General features: G+C 39.1%; 1 protein-coding gene across 1 annotated transcript in view; it reads right to left on the bottom strand.

The window, feature by feature from the left end:
• The window catches only part of PAPSS1 (3'-phosphoadenosine 5'-phosphosulfate synthase 1), a 30705-nt gene extending 7340 nt beyond the window's left edge, over positions 1 to 23365 (bottom strand). Inside the window, exons 1-10 of the mRNA XM_015861361.2 lie at positions 23156 to 23365; positions 18538 to 18652; positions 17555 to 17790; positions 16309 to 16447; positions 14942 to 15060; positions 8025 to 8138; positions 6216 to 6327; positions 4890 to 5095; positions 3483 to 3618; positions 1375 to 1643 (exon numbers count right to left, since the gene is read on the bottom strand). Of these exons, the coding sequence (XP_015716847.1) occupies positions 1375 to 1643; positions 3483 to 3618; positions 4890 to 5095; positions 6216 to 6327; positions 8025 to 8138; positions 14942 to 15060; positions 16309 to 16447; positions 17555 to 17790; positions 18538 to 18652; positions 23156 to 23215 (1506 nt within the window). The 5' untranslated portion in view covers positions 23216 to 23365. The remainder of the gene's footprint in view (positions 1 to 1374; positions 1644 to 3482; positions 3619 to 4889; positions 5096 to 6215; positions 6328 to 8024; positions 8139 to 14941; positions 15061 to 16308; positions 16448 to 17554; positions 17791 to 18537; positions 18653 to 23155) is intronic.
• Positions 23366 to 24408: the final 1043 nt, after the last annotated feature.

Raw genomic sequence — 24408 nt, 5'->3', positions numbered from 1 at the left:
CTTTCTTACACAGATGAGCTCACTGCAGTCTGATACAGGATTTTTTCACATAACTGTTTATTTCTTTCAAAGTGGATATTAGGAAAGTTAAAAATGGAGGAAAAAAAAAACAAAAACAAAAAACAGAAAAACACCGAATTCACACTCATGAAACATATGCATCAAAATCCCACAAACTGAAAGGTGATATCCATCCTACTGATAACCACACTGACTCAACAGCAGCTTGTAAATAATGTGTGCTACAGAAATAAATCCGGTATGTATGCCTTTTAAGTGACCTAAAGAACATTATTAGAGGAAGAATCTCTTATTTCCTGGCTACAGATGTTGATGTCAGTTTGTATTCTGAAATCATTGGTAATGTATCAGGAAAAATTCTTACTCTCTTCAGAATAAAGTTCAGGGGTTTCATTTCTTCTTGTATGCTTGTGAGTATGAGATTGAAGTATAATGTTTCTGTTAATTATCACAAGAGTTCTATGGAGAATGCTGCAAGATTCCCTACAGTAACTCGATTACATACCTCATCTGGATCTGGATTACAGTTCTTCTGGTTTGGAAAGTAATGCAAGCTCTGTTTGACCAGTCAAACAATCACCAGAAAAATCTAAATGCCAACTATCTAATTTCTTCCCACCAAAGGTATCTCTCCTATCTATCTAAAAGCTATGACAGAGTTAACCAATTGAACATGGTCAGAATATGAACATCCTATGGCTCACAAAAGAAAAAAATAAAATAAAAAAATGTTATGAGGTGGAGAAATAATGTTGCCCAAATGAATTGCCGTCAAGCAAGACCGTTTGTTTTTCCAACTGCTTCCCACAACCTCTGAGCTTTAACCCAATTCCTGGCTTCTAAATAAAGTGTTCCCCAATAATTTTATATGGAAGCCTCAAAACAATTCTAAATTAAGCTTGCAATAAAAAATAAAAAAGCCTTTTCTTCTGAATTTGTCTAACTCTCTAACATACACACTTAATGTGTAATAGTTACAAACCTTAAGATACTTAACATTCAGGACAACTTCTTCATGTGCTAATTAATCTTTTGAAAGAAGTTGTAAAAAAGGAGGAAATATTAATTCACTATTACACCCTTAAAACTATAAGGAAAATGAGCACACAAAAACTATATTGTCTCCTTTCCATAAAAATCCTTCACTGTAGAGGTCTCTTCAAAGAATTTTCAATGATGATGGAGGGATCCTTTACAGTCTTTTTTAACAATGGAAATTAACTTTCTCTGTCCTCTAAAAAAATGCAACCCACAAGTGTCATGAATAACACAGAATATTTCAGTGCACTATTAAAGGGGTTTTGTTCTGTTTTTGTTGCCATTACCGTTGATTTGAACTCTTGACATACTTACCTCTGTTGGTCCTGCATACATCATGGGAGAAGGGAATATAGCCACCACTGTTGTTTCTGGATTCAAGACTCCTTCCTCCAGTACTGCAGCATGCTGTTTCATGCGCCACATGAGAGGAACATCATCCTCCTTTGTCCAGCCTCCAAGTGGGTGTAAGAGCAAAACCGGACGCCTGTATCCACGTTCCAAAAGCTGCTTATGAGTATCCTGCATTAAAAGTGCGTGCCCATTGTGCACTGGGTTGCGTAACTGGAATGCAAAGACAGCATCTATGGAGAGGGGGAAAAAAAGACAAAGGATAAGGAAGGCAACTTATTTAGTCAGGAGTTGTACAACCAGAGAAAAGTCTTCAAATGTTTCCTCTGAATTCCATTAAACAAGTGTAACAGTATCAGTCAATAAGCAAACCTAATAAAAAACATGCTAAAACATTAATCAACTTCCTTCATTTCTGAGATTTCAGTATAACTACTTTAGTTTCTCCAGCAGCAATAACCTCTTCTTCAGATTGTTCATCTGCATGAGCGTATAATATAGACATAAATTAAACTATAAGAGGAAAACAAACTATGCTACCTATCCAGTAACTAGCATTATCCTCAGGAGGTCAAAACTCAGTCCAATCCTGTTTAATATCCTTCATTAATGAGCTGGATAATAAGGCAGAGAGTACAGTCAATAAGCTTGCAGACAACACAAAACTGGGAAGAGCGACTAGTACGGCAGGAGAACTGTGCTGTCACTCAGAGGGACCTCAGCAGGCTGGAAAAATAGGCTTAAAGAAATCTCATGAAGTTAAACAACAAGATATGCAAAGCTCTGCCTCTGAACAACAGCTTGTACCAATCTGGAAAGCCACTCTGCAAAACAGGACCTGGGGGTCCGACTGGACACCAAGTTGAAAGTGAGTCAGCAGTGTGCTCTTATAGTAGCAGCACCCAACTGTACTCTAGGCTACATGAGGCAAAGTAGCAGCATGAGGGGGGTGATCCTTTTCTTCTTACTGCTCAGCAATAATGAGGCCACAGAGAGGTGGGTTCCTTGGCACAAAAGACACACGGACTGAAGAAACTCTCCTGCAAGCACAGGCTGAGAGAGCTAGGACTCTTCAGCTCAGACAAGAGTCAAGGGGGAATCTTATCAACATATATAAAAACCTGAGGGGAGGATGGAGAAAGACTCTTTTCAGTGGCACCCAGTGACAGGACAAAAAGCAGTGGAAGCAAACTGAAACAAAGGAGGATCCACCTGAACAGCAGGAAACACTTTTATTGTGAGGGTGAGAAAACACTGGCACAGGTTGCATGGGGAGACTGCTGATAATCTCTCCATATACTAAAAGCCATCTGGATGTGGTCATAAACAACCAGCTCTAGGTGGCTCTTCTTAAGTGTGGGGATGGATAAGGTGGCCTCCACAAGTCACTTACAACCTCAGCCATTCAGTGAAATCTAAATACTAAGTTTTTTTCAGGTATCAAGTGTATTTATCTGGGGAAGAGTTAAGACCAAGACTGGTATACCTCAAGCCTGAAGATCATGGTAATCCTGACAATACTGAAAAAAGTCAGGATCTCAAGACCAATCTCAGTTTGCAGTCTTCATGCATTTTTGCAGTCTGCATTCTCTTCCTTCACTCTTCAAGTGCTTTGTAGCTGTCTGCTAGTTGCTGGAATTAGCTCACTGTTTGTGATACATTCTACTAAATAACCAGTTACTTACATAGCTATCATAAGCTTTATTCCCCAGAAGCAGCATGTAACAGACTTAAGAACAGAAGAGTATAAAAGCTCAGCATTCAACCATACCTCTATAAATCTAGCCAAATCTGATGATTTTTAAATCATGTTCTACCACATTTTAACATTATCTTTCCTTGCATTAATAACGTGTCAAGCATGCATGGAAAGATGAAATTCAGAACCTTAGGGGTTACCAGCTTCTCCACTCATTTAGACAAGGCAGAGCCTGAACTTATAAAAATTTGTACCAGTAAAAGGCAAAGAACACCATTTTACAGAGCATTCAAAATTTATATCCCTGAAACAAGGCTTGTCCTTGCTGCAGGCATTTGGATAAATCTCTATGAAGAAACAAGAAGTTACTCACCAGCATTCATTTCCTTGAACTTCTGTCTTAGTTCAGCTGGAGTGAGACGGTACTGATCAAGTCCATCATTCCAATAAATACGATCAAGGACCTGTAGATCTCCACCTACAAGCCAGTTCCCTTGCTCCATAACCATCTAGGAGAAATAATGAAAATCAGCTTGTTCTGAGCATTCAGACCATTGCAAAAGGGACAAGATCTTTACAAAGAAGAGAGTTCCAGGTTAACTGTATTTGACAGTCTGAAGCCAAGTACCAATATTAAATAATACTAAAGTAAATTGCAGATTTCACATCTCACCTAGCAGGGAGGGGAAGATGTGAAAAAGATAATGAAAATGAGAAAACTCACCACTATGTAAACTCTGAGGCACCCAAAGATTTCTGACAATTTCAGAAGTTATTTTTTCAATCAAATGAAAATCTCAGATTCATCAGCTCAGAACACACTGAGGACACACCTTTCTCAACACTCTTAACTTGTATCTAGCAGATGGTCTTTCCAGATACATTCCTAACTGTATAGTTGGTGTTGTCTAACTTCATTCAGTAAAATATGTCATTACACATTAATAAGAAAAACGGGTAAGATGTGAAAAAGAAAACAAAAACAAAAAAACCCACCTTTTTCACATAGGTATAACTACTAGTCATACAGATACTTTTAGAACACAAAAAAGACTTTCTCTTTCAACATGGAATCATAATTTGAGTTTCATTTTATTTCTTTTTATCTGATTTTAAGTCACAGAGTAAACAAAAAGACACTATAGAGAGAAATGTGAAGAGTAATACACTGATGGCTCATCAGAACTATAATGTAACATTTACATCAGCTTTCAAAACCAAATGCAGTACTGCACTGAGTACGTCGTGATTAAAATATTTCAGTGTGACTTGCACATAAGGTCAAAATAGTAAAACATATTTAACACAACGGATGGGAAATAAGTCCTCAGAGAGTTAAATCATGACCTCTTCAGGAAGGGTGCCTGTTTCAAAAGAATTTAAACAAGGCAATTCTCATATGCTCCACAGGCAGTCGGAAAAGAACTTTTCTTTCCTTCACACTGCATGTTAAGGAGCTTTGATGATCCATCTGGGTCCACAGGGGAATGGATTTCCTAGGCACATGGTAGGGCAAAGTTCCCCCCTCTGCAGCACAGATTCTATATCCTAAACTCATTTCACGTGTTCATATTTTTATTGGGTTTTCACACCAAGGGCAGACTACTGAAGAGTTAACACTGAACAGAAGAGCACCTTTGTTCCCATTCAAATGTTTTAATTATTTCTCATAGAAGTTTTGTTCTCAAAATACACAAGTCACAGACACCAACTTCAACTAATCTGCATCTCCACAGACAGGACAATTTATCAGACTAGATCTTCAACTTCACACACATACCTTTATGTAAGGATGGTCCTTGCATGTCGTTCCCCACTGCCTCGCACAGCGTTCCTCCTTCCTATGCTCATAGAATTCTGGATTACGGAGAATGGCAACGCGGCGACCCTCATACACTAATGCAATTGCTGTACAACCATCCAGCCTTTCTTTGTCTTCCTGTGTAGCTGTTAGCACTATAGGCACTGAAAGATTAATGACTCCCCCTACAGAGTGAAAAAAGTCATTATCCATATCTGCTATGGTCCAGATATCAAATCTAACAAGTTACAGTCTAGGCTGTTGTATGATAATACAACAGGTAGTCCTAGCTTTTACAATAAGGACAACTTCATGATGTACTTTTGCATTAGAAACCAGTGGAGTACATACTGTAAATATCAAACAGTGGCTTAAAGTCTAGTAAGTACAGGCATTAATAAATAAATAAATAAATGAAAAGCGCAAAACTCTTAGTTGTTCCTCCAAGAGAAAAGTAATGGCCCCCTTGAAGTTAATGGGAGTTTTGCTATTGGTTGTAATTGAGGTGAGATAAAATACAGCTGACTTCCTCATTATTGGAGCAATGCTGTTTGTTTTTTTTTAAACCTTCTCTTAATCATATCAAATGTGTGATGGGAAGTTAAAAATGACAAACGTGACTGAAAAGGGTAACAGAAAAAAAAAGACAGTTAAAGATAAGTGGCAACTTTTTTCTGCCATTGGTTTCCAGAAAGAAAATAGTGACACAGAAGGAAACAGGACTCCTTACTATCCCTTTTATCATATAAACCATGCAAAAACACAAAAAGTTGATGTAAAACAATCATCATAGGAGAACAAATGAAATAACAGCAAATCACTATTTTAAACTTGATGATGTTATCCCTTAACTGTTTCAGCTGATGTTTGCTCTTAGCCTATTAGTAATGCAAAGTAAAATGTATTTGTTAAAGCAAGATAGTTATTAAGGCACAGTCATTCAATTGTATGTGGCAATCATAAATAGTCGAGCCCCCTTCTCAAGTTCTGGTTTTATACCCAAAAGAGCTAGAGGACTCAAGTCACTTTGTTGTCCCTTCCTTCATCAACATCAAAGAAACCTTTTTGCACTTCTAGCACTAAGCTAAGCAGTGACTAAATTTCAATTCTGAGTTTCTTCAACACAAATTAGAGATGTTGATTTCAATTTTAATATCTTCTCAAAACAGAAAGCATTTAAAAAAATTAAACTATAATTTGTACAGGCAAAAAGGTGTTTCAAACATAATGGTAGAAATAAAAGAATAAAAAACATAGTTTTTTACAAGTAGTATTTGTTCAGATTTACTAATGGGAGTATTTTACCATCAAGGAGACAGTCAAAGTGAAGGCACTGCAGGTATTCTCTCTCCCTCATAAAGCCATTCAGGGGTGTTGCCCAGCCTTCTGCCAACACTTGCACCCACTGCATATCCACCTTGTAAAGAAACGGAGAAATTGAGCAGATAAAAGGTGTTGCTCAATAACTGACATTAGGTGTTAATCATAACAGAACATGATTTACGCATAAAATGCAAGGAAGACTTCTCAGTGTTACAGTCTTAATCATAAAGAATTCCAAATCTCTGTAAGTAAAAGAATAACAACCTCAGTGCTTATAACTATTTTCCAGTTCTTACACTAGGACAAGCTTTATAGTATTAAAAACAAATAAGCTTTACTTGTAAACATTTGATGAAGTTTAACTTAGCAGAACTAAAGAGTTTCATTCATATTAATATGAAAGCAAGATAAACAAGAGCTTGAAAAAAAAAGTCAATAACACACGGAATAAACACAAAACAGGATTAGGGAGAGAGAAGACTGGTGGATCTGATCTTAGTGCAGATTAGTAAGGAGATTTTTATTGCAGAAAGTAGTGAGAAAATCCAGAATTAAAATTCAGGTAGGAAAGTATTTATTTTAGCTTCATCTAACAGGGAATTTCCCTCCTTGCCATTTAAACTGTCACACTGTGACTTAGTGTGTGGCCTTTATAATTTTTGTATGTGCACTACTAAGACTTTGTCAAGAGCCTTTGACAAGGGACAAAGTCCACTAACTCCACTTGTGCAAGTCTTAGTTTTATTACATCATTTAGTTTATTTTGAGACAAATAAAACACACGTTTTCTTCCCTAGCTGATGTTATATACTTCCTTGGTATCTAAAAAAACACTGGTTAGGAATGGAGGGGGAGAAGGCTAGCTTTGCTAGATGAGAAGCAGTTTAGAATGGGACCTTACAGAAACGCAATAACGGCACCTCAGCACTAGTGAGGCTGCACCTCAAGTACTGTGTCCAGTTTTGGGCCCCTTACTGCAAGAAAGACATTGAGGCCTTGGAACATGTTCAAAGGAGGACAACAAAGCTGGTGAGGGGTCTGGAGCACAGGACATATTAGGAGAGGCTGAAGGAGCTGGGAATGTTCAGCCTGGAGAAGAGGAGGCTCAGTGGAGACCTTATTGCTCTCTATAACTTCCTGAAGGGAGGTTGTAATGAGCTGGGGGTCAGCTTCTTCTCTCGTGTCATTAGTGATAAGACCAGAGGGAATGGTTTCAAGCTACGGCAGGGGAGACTCAAGCTGGACATTAGGAAGTATTACTTCTCAGAAAGGGTGGTCAGGCACTGGAATGGACTGCCTAGGGAGGTGGTAGAGACATCGACCTTGGGGTATTTAAGGAATAACTGGATGTTGTGTTGAGGGACATGATTTAGTAGGAGCTATTGGTAATATGTGGACAGTTGGACTGGATGATCTTTTAGGTCTTTTCCAACCTTGGTGATTCTGTAATTCTATGACTATAATAATTCATCTAGAAACAACCATGCACAGGATGCATGCAAAGAATGGTTTAGTCTATAGATAAGGGGGGAAAATTACCAAAATTTTAATCTCCAGGCTCAGGATAGCACTATCTGAAATTCCAGCCAATACTTATGAAGTTATTAGTCAATTGCTATCTCCAAAAATGACAAAAGAAAACAAATGCTATTATGTTCCTCAAGAAAAGGAGGACAAAGTGTGTCAAGTTACAATCTGTAACTAGTACAGGTGTTTCAACTAACACAGAGTTCTGCCTAACCACAGACTGTTTAGTCAGCTTCAGTAAGGAGATAAATGAACACACAGTACCTTGTTTATTTCCAAGGTTAAGAGAGACTCAGCATCACTTTTAGCCAACTTCAGTTTGTTTTCTGGCACATAAAGCTCTTTCACCTCATACGAGGCATCTACTGGTACGATGTCCTGTATAAAAGGAATAATCACAATTTCATGTTTGCACAGAATGCCTCTTGGACACTGAACATATAGTCAAGAAGTAAAATTCTACATCGTACTGCTCTCTAGTGAGAATATGTGCAGTAAGGAATTTTTATGAACTTTTTAAGAGCACTGGCTCAATATTTGTATATATTACCAGCAAAGCTGCTGGCATGAGTAGCAACAGTGAAACTTTCTGACAAGAAGTATTTAAAACCCCTATCGCTCTATCACTATAACATTTACTCAGTAAGTATTTAACTACTGAATTAAGTGCAGTTCTCGTGACCTATTAACGCTTATGTTAGCCATAGCAGAAAGAGTTTATATTTTTATTCATGCTAAAGAAGCAGAACATATATACGTAAAAGCTCAGCCTTTGAAATCTTGAGTAATCAAGTATACAACATACATTAACAGTGCTAATATGGAAGTAAAACTAAAATTGATTAATCTCTAAGTATAAACTGAATATTCTACATGACAGCTAGGGAAATAATATCAGTGTTCCAATTATAACCCAAACAACACAGAATATCACTGCTAAAAAAAAAGCATTTTTTCTCTGCAGCTTTTAAACAAGACATTCTCACTTCAAGATTATCTAAATCTTAAATTCCTTGTAAGAATAAGGACACAATTCCAAGGAAAAAAGGGGGAGAGAAAGGAAGGTCATCGTGACATTATAATAAAACTTCAAAGAGCCTCCTGACACAGGGTGGTATACAATGTCAAAACCCAGCCAAATGGCTCCAATGGTACTCAGTTCTGTGAAGTAATTCTATATGAGGTGGAAGGAGAGGCTCACCCATACAGCAAGGTATACACAGACCTGTAAGAGGAATATATTGGAAAAACAAAAATGACTCCTATATTTGCAGTCCTTAGTAAACAGGTGTGTCTGTAGAAACACAAAGTTTGCCCAAGAGTGTTAAAGCACTTAGTCAAACACTTATCTGATGTCAGGTATCGATCCCATGGAAAGTCAAAGGAAGTGGCATGATGAGAGACAAAATGACTGCAGTCATGAATGAAAAGAGCTGGTGAGACTAGCAAGCTGTTACACTATTTGTGTCTCCAAAGACAAATAAACTAGCACTTAGAAACTGTTGTGTTAGGAAAAGCTGAATCCATTACAATCAGACTTTGTTTGAGAAGTGATTTTATTAGATAGTAAATTAGGTAAAACCTGTCTTGTCTACTCTCTGTCTGAACAGAATATTTACAGCCCAAGAGAGTCATAACTGACTCTCCCACATCAGTAAGCTTGGAATCAAATAAAAGTGCTGCCTGCTGGTAAGAACAGCAGATTTTATAAACAAAGAGTAATGTCTGGGTACACATTATATGGCTTCACAGAATATTCTGCTCTGGACCCTGGTTCCTTACCACACTACAATGTTCTTATTTTACAAACCATCAAAAGCTTTAAATAAACACGCCTATTTTTCTCAAATCTTACCCTACTTTTAGTGTCCCACTAGTGGGCAAGACAACTGAAGCAACAAATGTTACAGAGTGTATTTTCTGTGACCAATCTTTCTGCCTCACAATGAGGATACAGGCAGCACGAAGGCAGCTCTAGATCCAGTGACAGTCAATAAATCTAGAATAGGAATTCAACCCTGCTTGTAAAACAGCTCAAGACCCACCACTATTATCTAAAGCATTAAGTAGAAAACTACAGTCATGGCTACACATGCATTTGTATTTCTACCTAAATAGAGAAAATAGTCAAAGACATCCTCACAATATTTTTAATCTAGGGTCATATATGTTTCAACTGGAACAGCAAAAGGGGCTGTATGGTTAGATCTGGGATTTTAATGTTTTGGTGGTTGCGGTTTTGTTTTGTTTTTTAATTTGGGTGTTGTTTTTTTTTGTTTCTGTTTCTTTGTTTTACAGTGAGCAACGCATTCTGGCATGCTAAGACATTAAATAGGAGCTAAGACACCAATATTCTGGCACACTAAGACATTAAATAGGAGCTAAATATCTAGAGGATTTACAGGATTAGTAAATCTAGACTCATCAGCAGACTAAAAATGGCATTTAAAGCAGTTGTTGTTTTTTTACTTAAAACATCAGCAGTCCTTAAACTGAATGAAATTTAGATAAATACTAGGCTAGTAGGCCATCTAGTGACCACTTTAACATGGTCACTGGCATCTTAGACCAAGGCAACAGTTCTTTACCCATACTAAAGCCCTTCTCAGTCTGTAGAAAAAAAAAATAGCCTTTAGGCAAGTTTCCTGAAGTTTCCTCCAGTAGACAGGCATTCACAAATGTCAGATGATTTATAAGACCAGCCATTCAGCAATGTATGTTCGTATTAATTGATGGGTGAGGCCACTAAATGGCTTACATAAAAAGAAAAAGCAGACAATTATTTGCTTAACTGCAATCACTGTTTCACACAATCATTGCTATCTGGAACATGCAAGGAGGTTTATCAGTATATTAAACACAAGAAAGAATGAAATGTGCAGTGACATTTACAATCGTACTACAGGGAACTAAGATTTCCTGTACCAACACCTGTTTTGTTCCCAGCTTACCTACTACATTTTCAGTCCACTTGAGCCACAGAAGGTCCCCTACCTTGCTGTGTTAAAAAGAGAAATTTCTGGCCCCAGTCATTCACTGCTATTTCTGTCCTGGCTATGCCTTTTACACATTTGTTTTGGTCCAAATAACCCATGTTTAGACTATATAGAACATCTTAACTAAGACAAAACATTTAGACTCCAAAACATTGAGGAAATACTCATATAAGCCAATCAGTCAGGAAATCTAACAAGATGATTACCATCCATGTGGAGTCTCTGAAGCTTAAAAAGATTGTGAATCAAAAATTGCCCCTCCCTCTTCCCAGAATATGGAATTTAGAAAATAAAGAAAGCAAAAGTCATTTAGCAGCAACAAAAATGGCACCATCACTGTATCTAATTACACAGTTCAACATAACTGAAGTTCGGGGTTTTTTTAGTAATAACTACAAAATTATACATGCTTTTTTCAAAGCAAAGAAAACATACTTTGAGCTACTGAAATCCATTTCAATAATATCACTCTGTACTATCAGTGGAAAATAGTAATAACCAAAGTACACCTACCCACATAGTAAGAAATCCATAACTTAAAATACAGAAGGTTGCACTTACTTCCCTAAGCATGAGAAGAAATCAATGTTTTATTGATGTGGGAATTACTAACATTGAATACTGAGGTGGGTGGGTATTTTTTAAGATATACTTGAAAGGTTAAGTCATTTTCTGCTCACTGTGGATTATGTATTTATCATTGTATGTAAATCTTCATTACAGCAGTATAAAACTACTAGTACAGCCTTGCATATTGTTTACACTGGGCACGTTTTTTTCCATTGCTTCTCACACTAAATAACTATTAGCCTTAGCACAGAATCATGGAAGGACCTCTGCAGGTCACCTAGTCCAGTTTCCTGCTCAAAACTAAATCAGTTATAAGGCTGCTCCGAAGCCTGGTCAACCAAGTTTTAAATATCTGCAAGGATAAAGTGTCCACAAACTCTTAGGGTAATTTGTTTTAATCACTTCCCTCGATCTGTTGTATTAGCAAGAGCATAGCCAAGTTTGCTCTTGGCCTTCTTTGCTGCAAGGGCAACTGGAAAAAAATTATTTTCACCATTAAAAAACATTTAAAATCCTCATTATTTGTCTTACAAAGACAGTAAACTCCCACTCAGTCATCTATTGCTGTAGGTATTTGGTTTTAACATCATGCTCAAAAAAGTAAGAAAGAAGTAGTGTTCATACAAATTTTCCACTGAAATAGTTTTGAAAGAAAATAAAAAACAAGGCTGCATGTAAAACAATTATTCAATACCCAGCCAGCAGATGACTACAATCAGCTGTGTCAAACACACTTTACTGACTGTATACCTTATAGTCAAATAATTGTGAATTGGGCTGAAGATGTGGAATGTCTGTCCTACTAAAATGTTACAGATACTAAAAATACTAATCTGCCATGTGTGTAGGTTTCTCAACAAATACTGAAAGATGGTTTTTGGCCTGTTGCAACTCAATTTCATAACCAAGATGATCACACGGAATATTCTTCATCACATTTTTGATAAATCAATAAATGAGCAACTAGATAAGACAGAGAACTTTGCTCCAGAAGGAATCACTACATTATAGTGATAGCTGTAATATAACTGGAGAAATGCAGAGAGAGAGAGATTGTACAGAACAGTAGAATCAATTTCTACATGTTTCCCAGGACCTGTTACTCTCCATTTCTACTTTGTTCTGAGCACACTTGCAAAGAACTGTGTGAATATAGTCAGGAAAGCAATGTTCCATATGGAGAACTTCCCTCCTGAAATACAAGTGTAATACCGAGTCTTAGAAAATAAAGTCCTTGAACTTAGATAAGAAGTCAATTCGTAGCTATAATTTGGGGGATGGGTGGTAAAAGGAAGAGCAAAGGCTTATACTCACAATAGATGGATTTAAATAGTATATAATCAGATTCCTAAAATTTGTGCTTTGCTTTTGCAGTATTTGCAGAGCTGCATTAAGTTTATGTCCCCAACAATGGGACTTTTGTACAAAAGTTCATAAAAGACACTTTTTTTCAGTATGTTGAAAGCTACAAACTAGAAATGCAATACTTTTTTTATATGCCTTTGCACTTCCTTAATAATAAAGGTGGCATTCCTGAGAGGTGACTTGTTGAGAAAATACTTCCCTGGTTAAATATTGAGCTGATTTCATTACTGCAAAATCCCAGCTTTGTTTAATGAGCTAGATCAGTTACAATTGTTGACAGGCAAAAACAAATGGAAACAATGAAATCTATACAGCCAAATATCTGCTTGCTTGACTCCACTGGACGGTATCAGCAGACTAGGAGCCAAATTTACCAACCTCAAAGTCACACACGCCTTTCTGACTGAAAAAAATAATAATAAAATAAATAATGGATTGGGCAAGGACTTATTTGTATAGTATTGAAAGCAGTTAGAAAAAAAAGGAAAATTTCACGACTCAGTTGTTTTAAGAGATAATCATTGGTAGTTCACATTCTAACTCTTTGAAAAGAACCTTGAAGTGTTTTACTCATTGCGTTTACATGTAAAGAAACCTATCCAAGTGCTCCTCAAAACTGATTTCTACCACACAGTAACTCTCCGGATTCAACAGCTGCTTATTAGTCCTCTGTGTGGTTACCTCCCTTTACTTCCATAAGGGAAGAATCACATCTCTGGTGAATACTGGATAAACTTGTTAGAGAACATTGCAAGTATTATGAGAAAGTTTTAAGAACTAAGTCATTCCATTTCCTATGAAATAAAAATATTCCAAATTCTCAATATTTATCTGCATATGTCCATCTGTCTAGCTCAGCACACACAGTCCAGCTGTTTCAGCTCTTAAAATTCCAGGATTACCAATACTGAGTGGACTTCTGAACTAAGCTTTTCTCAGCTACAGAAACAAAACAAACATCCCAGATTATATTTAATACTGCTTGTTTACAGGCCCTTTCCTGACTAATCACAGTGAATTGTTTAAAACCATAACCACTGCTTGTCCCAACTTCAAAAAACCCTACATTGTCAGGTTATCACAGGGTTATATGTGGCCTAAGAACAAGATGTGTCTGTTCAGCCATGCCTTGGTTTCAATGTCTTATTGAGGTAAGCAACCACCAAGACATGTTGCTATTCACGGCACCATTCTCTAAAAAGAAAATAAAATACTAAAATGTGCTTTAAGCAAAGGACAGAGCCAAGCCAACTGGGCCAGAAGCCAGCATTCAGCATTGTGTACCAAATGTACAAATGCAAGAGTCTGGGGATCACTATGTTAGCACACTGATTTCTAGAATTACAAAACGTACTCAAACGGTCTTCTGAACAGGAGGCTCAGGGCCTCTCACAGTCAGGAAGTGCCACCTCCTATATGTAGGACTCAGGCAGTTCTTTCCTTATTCCTCCAAAAAGTATTCAGATGTGCTCTAGGGTGCACGTCTAGCACTCTGTTGTGGCTTGTTGTCCTGCCAGATCTCCTGAGCAATCTTGATCAAGCACTGAACTGTTAACAGCGTTTTCTTGAAAATCTGGAAACAGGAACTAAATGTCTCCAAAACTGAACTGGCAACATTAGACTAAAATGAACTTAATGCTGTCTATACAATGAGGTCTTTTTGCCTTAGGGGAGTGTTACTCAAGCTACATATAGGCGATACCTTAAATGTCACAAACACTCACCTCACAAAAAACATGAGGAACAGTCTGCTGGAGCATCTAAATTAAAATCATGGTCTGAAGTATCATCCTTCTACCCACAACAAATAAGGATACAAGGAGACAAAGTAGTTCTACACAAATACTAGCAAACTTCATCCTATCAAGGTGACAGGAAGGCAAAGGGTCTGGCAAATCAAAGCAGACAACTGAATTTGCCATTACCTTAAGTTATTACCCTATTATCCTTCTATGATTCTCCTATGCTCCTATTTAAAAGTTACCATTCACCACTGGTTCCATGTTCTCCCTTACATTTTGCATTTATGGCAATGAATATAATTCTCTACTTCTCCAGAGCTTATTTCACTTGGTGATCACTGTTGTTGCAAGGCTTAGGACAGAAAAAGGGAACACCGCAGGATGATTTTAAAAGTTAGAATTTAAAACTGGAAGTCTACCTCAAAAATTCCATCTGCATTTTCCAGCATGTGCATTCAGACCTCACACTCTGAAAAAGTTACTAAGATACACCTGCATTGCTGCTCACCCTCTCTTGAAGAAGTTCCACAACTTGTTGTACACAATCATTCACATCACAGGAATCAGTTTTCAGCACGAGCTCTGGTGCTTCTGGTTTTTCATACTCGGAGTCGATCCCAGTAAAGCCTACAAAACAGGAGACAGAGATCTTAAATGATTTCTTCAAGAAGATGTCTGCATTTTAACACTATTCATGTAGCAGTGTCCTTGACACAAGCCAGAAAAGAGCACAAAGCTTTAAGTTTATTAAGAAAGGATCTCATAGGGAAATCAAACGCCTTTTTCTTTATTGAGCCATTTACTAATCCCTACCACGACTGCATCTAAATTTAGCTTTCTGCAGCAGGCAAATTGTATGTTTGCTGACATTCAATTTATATTGTGAATAAAAATCATAGCACAAAAGAACCGTGCACTTCAACACATTCATCAACTGTCTGTCATTACTAGTTGTGATTTCTTTTTTTTATTCTTTTTTAGGTTTTAGGGTCTTCTTAAAAAAAAAAAAAGTCTGATTTTCAACAAGTATTTATTTAAATTCACGCAAGCAATACCTTGAAGAATAGGGAATTCAATCATCTATTGTATTAGTTTGCAATTAACATACCCATTTTAAGGTAACTAGTTAGACCCTTATGGTTGTAAGGACTGTTTTCACAGACCATGTAAATGAACTCCATGATCCTCGAGGTCCCTTCCAACCCGGGTCATTCTGTGTGATTCTGTGATTCTGTGTGTGACTTGCAACACCTCTTAAAAATCTGCTTTGAAACAAGAGATTCTAACTAACCATGTATGAACAAGAAGCCAAAAAATAAAACATAAAAAATAAAAAATAAAGATCAGGTCCAGTGGCAAAGCAGTCTTTGAGTCTGAGGGACATAAAATCATATTCATGGGCATTAGTACAAAACCCTAACTGCAAAATAGAAGTTGTTTTCTTCAGATACATTCTCAGTGAAGAGTCTTTACAGAGAGATGGAGACTACACTTTACTTTTTGAAAGGAGAAGACAGTAATCCCTATTACTACCATTTTTTTATAGACTTAAGGAGGCAATCAGGCTCTTTTTTAACTAGTCAATGGACACAGAAAGAAGACAAACTAATCTTTAATTCTGAGAGTCTGTAAATGAAAACTTGGAGCAGATTATATGTTTTCTATGTGAGGATAGACATTTTTGCCCCGTTCTGTTTTTTGCATTTAATGCAGTCAGCTCTCCCAGCTAGAAATTGATCCCAGTTTCCTGCTCAATCCTATCCCCAGATCACCTGATTCTGCTTCACATTCACAGACTTCAGCACAGTCACTTACGTGTAGTCCAATCACAACATGTCACTTACATAAGAAGGATGAAACTATATCTAGGTTCACCTTTAATTTCTCCAGCTCTGGCTTTCTTATACAGTCCCTTAACATCTCTTTGTTCACAGACATGCAATGGAGCATCCACAAATACTTCAAAAAAAGGCAAGCTGGCCCCTTCATGAATTCGTCTAGCATTATTACGATCCTGAAAGAAAATGGGAAAAGAAATACCGAATGATTGCAACCATATAATATCTGTATTGCCTTTCTGCTTTTGAACTTCACTTTATATAACATTTACATAATTTTCTTTACCTGTTCCAGTGCCACAAGTTCCTGAGAGCTGTATCTACCTCACATAGCAAAGACAAAGCACATATTACCTGCAGCTCAAGTTAAGATCACCCTTCTCTCCAGGTCACCAGATTTCTGTACATTCACTTATCGGACAGACTGTACACTCCAAATACTCTATTTGCATGGCTTACTGATCATTGAAACTGGTGAATTTCATACATGGAGAATTCAATAAAATAACAAAACAAAACAACAACAACAACAAAAAAAATCCTTCCAAAAATCTATTAAAACCATATTTCATAATGTGAAAAAAATAGCCATATTAAGTCTTACTGCAGGATCTCAAGTTCCACAACTCATTATCAAAAGAACTGCTTGTTCTTCACTATGACCACAGAAATAACATCTTCTCATGCTATGTAGCTGAGCTACAGCCATTGGGTTGTTCTTCAAGACACTCTGCTTTCATGCATTCCACTTGTCTCTGCCATCCTGTTCTCATAAGTAACAAAAAATCTTCATAAAGCAGTGTGAACAAGGACTTAAGCTAATTTGCAACACTACCTATTGTCCTGTCGAACTCAAGAAGAACTAAGAGTAATCACATGCATTTTAATTAACTTGTTAAAATAGGGTTCACATCATCAATTCACTGAAGGAAGAGATGCTTTTAAAAAAAACAGTTAAACTGAGGATTTAAGTGATCAATAAAATATTGTAATTTTGGTCAATGTCTTGTAATATCTTTTGCTTTTATTCCTAATGCTAAATAATTCTGCCTAGGAAACTGAAGAACTGTTCCAGTTTTAGGAATAATCTAAATTTTTTAATGTTTTAGTTTAGTGCTAATGAATGGAGTCACTGTCTCTAGAAAGTAAAAATGTCATTTTAGAAGAAAAGAGGGAAGCATTTCATCCTGGCTAAGCTAAGTGAGAAGCTCTTAAAGCTCAAATTCTGAGTGACATTTTGCATTTTGCTTTCTTCACAATATCTAGAAGGTTTTCACATTTACCTGAGCATAAGGAGAGATGAAACTAGTGATGCACACCAAACCGGCATCTGCAAACAGTTTAGCAACCTCAGCAATCCGACGGACATTTTCTTCTCTGTCTTCTGGTGTGAAACCCAGATTCTTATTAAGGCCTTGGCGAATATTGTCACCATCCAAAGTATAGCATGGAATGCCATGGCATACTAAATACTCCTCCAGGGCCATGCTAACTGTGGTCTTCCCAGCACCAGATAGACCTAAAATATCAAATATCATTATGTGTCACAAGCACAGAAACAAATAAGGGCAAATTGCAATGCATGTACACTGCTGGTATGAAAAGCCCATTAAAGTGACAGCAACAATGCATGCTTTTGGCCATTGAAGATACTTACCCGCAATAAAAGCTTAATGGCTAATACAGACAACAGAATTTGGGAGAATAAGACACAAAGTTAAGCATGCTGCTTGAAAATAAGCGTTTGGCCTTGACAGCTTGACTATGCTAAAATAGCTCACCATATTCATTGCATCAACATGCAACGTCCATTAATAGGCAAAAGTTTACATTAAAGTGCTATTTCAACCCAGAAAGACAAGAAGAATATAAAGAAATCCTTACAGAAGTGACTGAGCTACATAAACTCTTAAAAAAAATTACATTATATATTTATTTATTTATACATAAATAAATAGGTGAAATGGGAATTAGGATGAGCTAGAATGGATTTTAAAAGTAAATAAATAAATCAGTCCAAGAACTAGAATTAAGCAAAGGACAAGGCTAAGTAAACTTAATGTTCCTAGAGCACCAAAACGATGGATTCTCAAGCTACTGTTCCAAAGCAACTTCTTGACAGTCGGCCTAAAAATAATAATACAATTGCATCAAGGGCTCGGATGCCACATTCAACTTTGGATGAAAGAAGGAGATAGAGCTAAACAGCTTTTCAGGAGAAAAATTAAAGCAAAACACAAAGAGCCTCAGAATTCCATAAATGTACCTGTTAACCAGACTGTGCATCCACGGAAACCACTTCTTGTTCCTACCACTTGGCCTCTCTTATTTCGGCTGACATGATGAGCTTGGTAGGTAACATTGGTTGCCCTCTGCATTCCCTGTAGAAATAATAGTTGATTAGATCTTTAACTTCTACAAAGGTAAGCTGGCACAGCATATTAACTCTTATTCAGAGGCACAAAGAAATGCTTAGAGACCTGCCAGTGGAAATAAAAACAATACTTAATCCATCTGCTGCAGTAATTCAAAGGATGAAAGGAAGTTACAGAAGTCACCCACAGAAAACCATGTACTTTGTGCTCCTTATCTGAAACCCGGGGTTACCAGGCTCATCAATTACTGTTTTCAAATGCGACTGGATTAAGAAAATTAACCAAAAAGGGATGAACTGCTGTATTTGAATCCTACACAAGTCATTTAAATCTAAGAAGAACAAGTGGATTCCTCTCACAGCAATTAAGTAAGGTTCCTGTCATAAACAGACAAACATTAGCTCACTTTTAACTCACAAAAATTCACATTTTCACTGCAAACTATGCATGCAATCCACCTTTCAGTTCAGCAGTCACATCTCTGAACCATGCTGCCTTTACCCAGATCTTAAGTCTCCAAAATTATGAGGGCTGCTCTGAAGGTAAAGCCTCCTATTTTACTATATTGTCCCAGGATGTCAGAGTTGGATGTTGGTGGTATGGCAGCAAAGGTTGAACCTTGCCACCAATGTTCCTTTACATGTTGTTGCTGTGCGACAGATGGCAGCTGAGGGGCAATCTGACAGAATGGTATCTGACATGGAAGTATGTATGAAGCAAAGGTGTGGATCTGAATCGTTCCATAGGGAAAAAATGGCATCCATTGACATTCATCACTTGCTGAATGTTTATGGAGACCAAACACTGGATGTGAGCACAGATAGGTGTTTCAGCAGCGGCAACACTCTTCATTGCTAGTGAAAACATATAGCTAATGGTGGTGACTAAGTTGAAAAATGGCGTTTTTGTAGCTGAGATTTGCTCTATCAATTAGTGCTATTGAGTTCCGTCTGTTGTAGCTTCCATGGAAATAAACAGGAGACCTTACTTTCAGACTGACCTACTGAGACAGTTACTGTATATTCTGAGTCTATATCCAACAATATTTCTGAATGATTTTTTAAAGAACTTATAAAGTTGATTTTCTGACAAAATTCTCTCATAACAAATCTGGCTGAAGACTTTCTTAAAACTACCTAGTTTTGCAATGAGCTGCTGCATCATCTTACACAAGATGACAATGTTGACAATGTTCACCTTTCTTAACGTAAGCCAAGGGAACAGGAAAATCAGCCTCAGCATTCCCTTGAGCTTTGCTGGTACCTGGTTACAAGAACTTTGTTCATATAAGATCGAGACCTTAGATAACCAGACCTGGTACAAACAACCTAATAAAGAGAAACAATAGCTTCAAGAAAGTGCTGAGAGTAGGACTATTTGCTCATGTAACGTTTTGACTTCTCTTGCTTACAAACATATTGCAAAACATTTGTGTTATCTTCTCTTCCATCGTTACATCAATGCTAGATGGAAAAGCTGACATTTAATGGAAATAAAATAAAATGCGGTAGGATATTAATCTATGGAGTACTAGCAGAGAGCTGTTCATAGTTTTAGAGCCATCACAAAACAGGGTTAACAGAAATACCGCACCTACTTATGACTTCAAGAAATACTGTTGCATCATTCTTTAGAACAGCTTTTCAAAATGTAGCTTATTATTAGAACGTAACAGGATTGTATTTATTTGAATGGTTGTATCTGTCCCTGCACAGCTGAGCTCATAGCTGACAAAGACAGAAACTCAGGGTAGGAACAGATGTTCAGATTTTTAAATAAAACATCTCTGTAACTCAGCAGTGACAGTCAGCACCTAAAATTAGAGGAAGACAATCCCTAAGAAACCATCACCTGCACAGGTTATAGCTGTGTAGAACAATATTCTATATGCCAATTGTGTTATCTTCAAACAAATTATCTCCTACCTGCAAAACTGTTTCACAGATAAAGTCAGTGCGATAAAGCCAACTAAAACCAAAAGTCAAAGTCAAAGCCTGACAAATCCTTTCCCTTTCTTCCCTTCCTGCACTATGCCAGTTAGTTTCTCCCATGAGTGCTGTCCCAGGCTCATATTTTCACATTAAAGATGAAAAAAGAATGAAGGAGAGTTAAAATAAAAAGTTCCATCATGCTTCAACAGCCATCTCTCAGCAAACCTGAACTTCTCACAAAGCAAGACCTTTGGGATAAGAAGCAAAGCTTCCAATGGCAAGTATAGATTTTCCAAGCTACAGCACCAACTCCAGACAGTCAGCTTCCAGAAGCTTGGACTAACTCCATTAAGAACACAGTGTGAATACCCTATACTAAAAATTTCCACAAGCTAATAACAGCAAACACATCCACCAACTTCTCCCCAGTCTTATCTTCAATGCCTTCCCCACTTCCCAACCACTCCAGACATTTTCTAGGTCATTTGCTTACTTGTTCACCACCCATCCCCTGTAAGACATTTTCTCCCACTAAGACTTACAGCAAAAAAAACTTACTTTTATCCTGATACCTGCTCGCTGAAACACATTTCACTACAGCAATGCTGCTGTAGTATGTACCTAAGCACCCCAGCACATCGTCACCCAATTAGCCAAACGCACGCGGCCCTGCCACCCACACAGACTAGACTGATACAAGGCTGCCTTTGTCAGGCGTCCTAATGCTGTGGTGGTTTCAAAAATCACTGTGACAGAAAGCAAGCAGAACATTCTAAAGCACTGCGGATATAAGCAACTCTGTGAAAACCAGATAACAAACAAGGAGTTTATCTTTTCTCGTCAGCTGCTGTGACCACCAGCAGCAGCTTATTCACCAGTGTTGAACCAGGTCGTTAGCTGGCAGAAGGAACTGATCAGAATGAAGTTCTAACAGAAGAAATGCCTCAGCCAGAAAGAAATGCTGGAGAAAATACTTGTTGCCTCATTTTGCAGGTAATTCCTAACACCTCCGGGCTTGAAGCTTTACTAAGGAAAGTGTTACACAAGTTTTCCAACCGAGCCAGCTGCAAATACTGACATAGTACTGTGTTGTGTGCAGCTTTCTAACTCTGAGCATGCTGTGCCTGGAGGTAGGCTTGGCAAGCCCATAAACGCACACAGGGGCTTACCCAGATGGAGGGGCATCCTGAAGAGCACCAGACGCCCAGATAAAGCCAGGACCACACAGCTCTGCCTGCTCTCCTAAGGGGTGCCGGTCCCATTGGGACATCAGAGGTTGCCATGACCTCACTCTCCGAGGAACAAACACAGCCAGAGGTGGCAGGAGATTTGAATATTTGCAGAGTGCGTGAATCAGGCTGTTTTTTTTTCGAGCAAATCGTATTGGATTTCAGGGAGTACTTCAGCTGAGGCCTTCTGATGAAAAAGGAAGAGGCGGAAGACTTCCTCTCCTTGCCTGCCACGTATCTTTTTGCCTTCGGTGACATTCAATGAACTCAGCAAACAGCTAATGTTAATTAGCTTCTTTCAATACAACCCCCCACAGGTTTGAGTAAATCCATCACAATTCTGCTCAGGACAAACTAAATGATGTTGTGTAACTTCAGAACATTCTTTGTCGCCTCCACCCAGCAAGGATTCATTTCACTCTTGGTAATACTCAATTTCAACTTTTCCTCACAGAAGCTGAAAGAATGGAATTTAGCCATTACTCTGTTACATAAACAAGTTGGAACCCGCACACAGCAGAGGAGGGCTGGAATGGCACAGCACCTACTGAACCGCTCACAGTACAAAAGCAGCTTCCCCATTTTTGGGGGGGACAGCAATAGTGCTTTTCTTATTCTTTTGGTAAGAAAGCTGAGGCCTGTTTTGTTCATAGCAAGCATCAACAGCAGCTCTGCAATGCTGCTACCATACCAAATAACTTTGGGACATTATCTCTTGTCCGCTTCAGCTCAGCATGCTTTGAAAATAATCATGCATCTATTTCCCCCCCTTTTTTTTTTCTTCTCTTACTTGCCTTGCATCACCAGAAGTATCAAATGTGCCCAGTGAAGGCCTGCAACGTGCCTGCTAAATAGCTTCATTCTGGTGTGCACTGTAAGCCAATATCCCCCCCTCCTTTTGGACAAGAATGAAGGCATTGGTTAAGTTTTTTCTAAGCCCTGTCTCGACAGTTTTCCACAGAACACCCAGCATACAAAGAACCTCAGTGCTGGCCACCCCAGCTGTGTGAATACCCACATTGTGCATCGCCTTCTTAACTCTGCCTTCTGCCACATCGCTGGAAGAGGATTGCTGGCAGAGAAATCGGCAGGGACGAAGCCCCCAGCCCTTCCCCGCAGGCAGCCCAGGCTCCCCGGGGCAGGACGGTGCACTCCGGAGGGGGACCGCGGCGATGCCGCCTAAGGGAGAGGAGCACGGCCGCCCTGGTAACGGTGCCGGCTAGCGAGCGGCTCTCTCCATCCCTCCCGCTGCGGGGCAGGGCAGCCAGCAGCCCGGCCGCCACATCACCTCGGAGCCTTGGCCCCGTCTCCCTTCTCTCCTCCGCACGCCCACCTGCCCGCCCGCTCACCCAGTTCGGCATCCTGTTGCTCAGCTTGGCTTTCTTGCACTGGCTCTCGGGCAGCTCCATGGCCGCGGGAGGACGGATAAAGGGAAGGAAGGAGGGCGAAGACGCGCGGTGCCCGCTGATGCTCGATGCGGACGGAGCTGCCGCCGCCGGGTGCCGTGCACAGGATAGCGCAGGGAGGAGCCTCGGTCCGGCGGGAGGGAGGAGGGAGAGGGAGGCAGGGAGGCGCGGTGGGACACGGCAGCCCGGCGTGCGCAGCGCCGTGACGCGCCCGAGGGGTGGAGGCGGCCGTGGGGCGCCGCCATTTCCGCTGCCGCCGCGTTGCACCGGGCGGAGCGCTCTTGGCTGCCCCCGGCGGTCGGCGGGGCACGCCCGGAACGGGGCTGCGACCCCGACACCGCCTCCTCGGCCCGGGGGGAGATGGGGCCGTGATGCAGGGTTAGGCTGGAGCAGCGCAGCAGCGGGCGCTGGTGGCGATGTGGCCCCTGCAAATACGACTTCCATTCACACCCTGCCTCAGCCAGGCTCCTCCATCGAATAAAGCCAAGAAATGGCTCTCGGCATGAATTTACAACCGTGATTCTTTGGATTCTTATTTCCTGAAGGGAAATGCTCTCACACACAGGTGCTAAGCTTATGGTGGAACTGATGCCATACTGGCATACTGCGTAAATATTGGCCCTTTTATATTAGTTCTAGAAATGAACTGCTTTAGCACTTAAGTGCTAAGGGTGAAAATGATACCATGGCGACCAACCCAAATTGTGTTTTCTGTACACACACATTAGCCCATTGACTGTAAGTTTTTTTTTTACTCTCTGACGTTTTAAACAGGAAATTAAAAGGCCGTACTGGTGGATGAATGTTTCCTGTGCTATGTTAAAAAGACATCCTTCCAAAAACCCTAATGCAAAGTAAATGACCTTCCTGAAATAAGGACAATAAATAGATAAATAAACAAAACACTGTCAGGTAATTTGAAGGACAGAATTATCACTGTGTAACCAAGACACACAGTGACTGAAGTTGATTATTACTTGAATAGTAAAGCTGCACTGATTGCTACCCTGAGAACTGTCCAACAGATGATCCCTTATTATGTAAGGACATGCTGACAGTGATGGAGAGGGGGCCTGGGTTTTAGTTAGTCAGATCTCTCACAATGCTCTCCCAAGAGTTGAAAGAAATCTATCATACTGCTGTAGAATAGCAAGTTGGGAGCTTCTCTGTTGAATCATACTGAAGGCAGGCTCGGT

This window comes from Coturnix japonica, chromosome 4 (genome assembly GCF_001577835.2).
Source record: "Coturnix japonica isolate 7356 chromosome 4, Coturnix japonica 2.1, whole genome shotgun sequence".
NCBI classification, from domain to species: Eukaryota; Metazoa; Chordata; class Aves; order Galliformes; family Phasianidae; genus Coturnix; species Coturnix japonica.
Note: the sequence above shows the minus strand (reverse complement) of the source record. Positions and strands in the feature narration are given on the sequence as shown.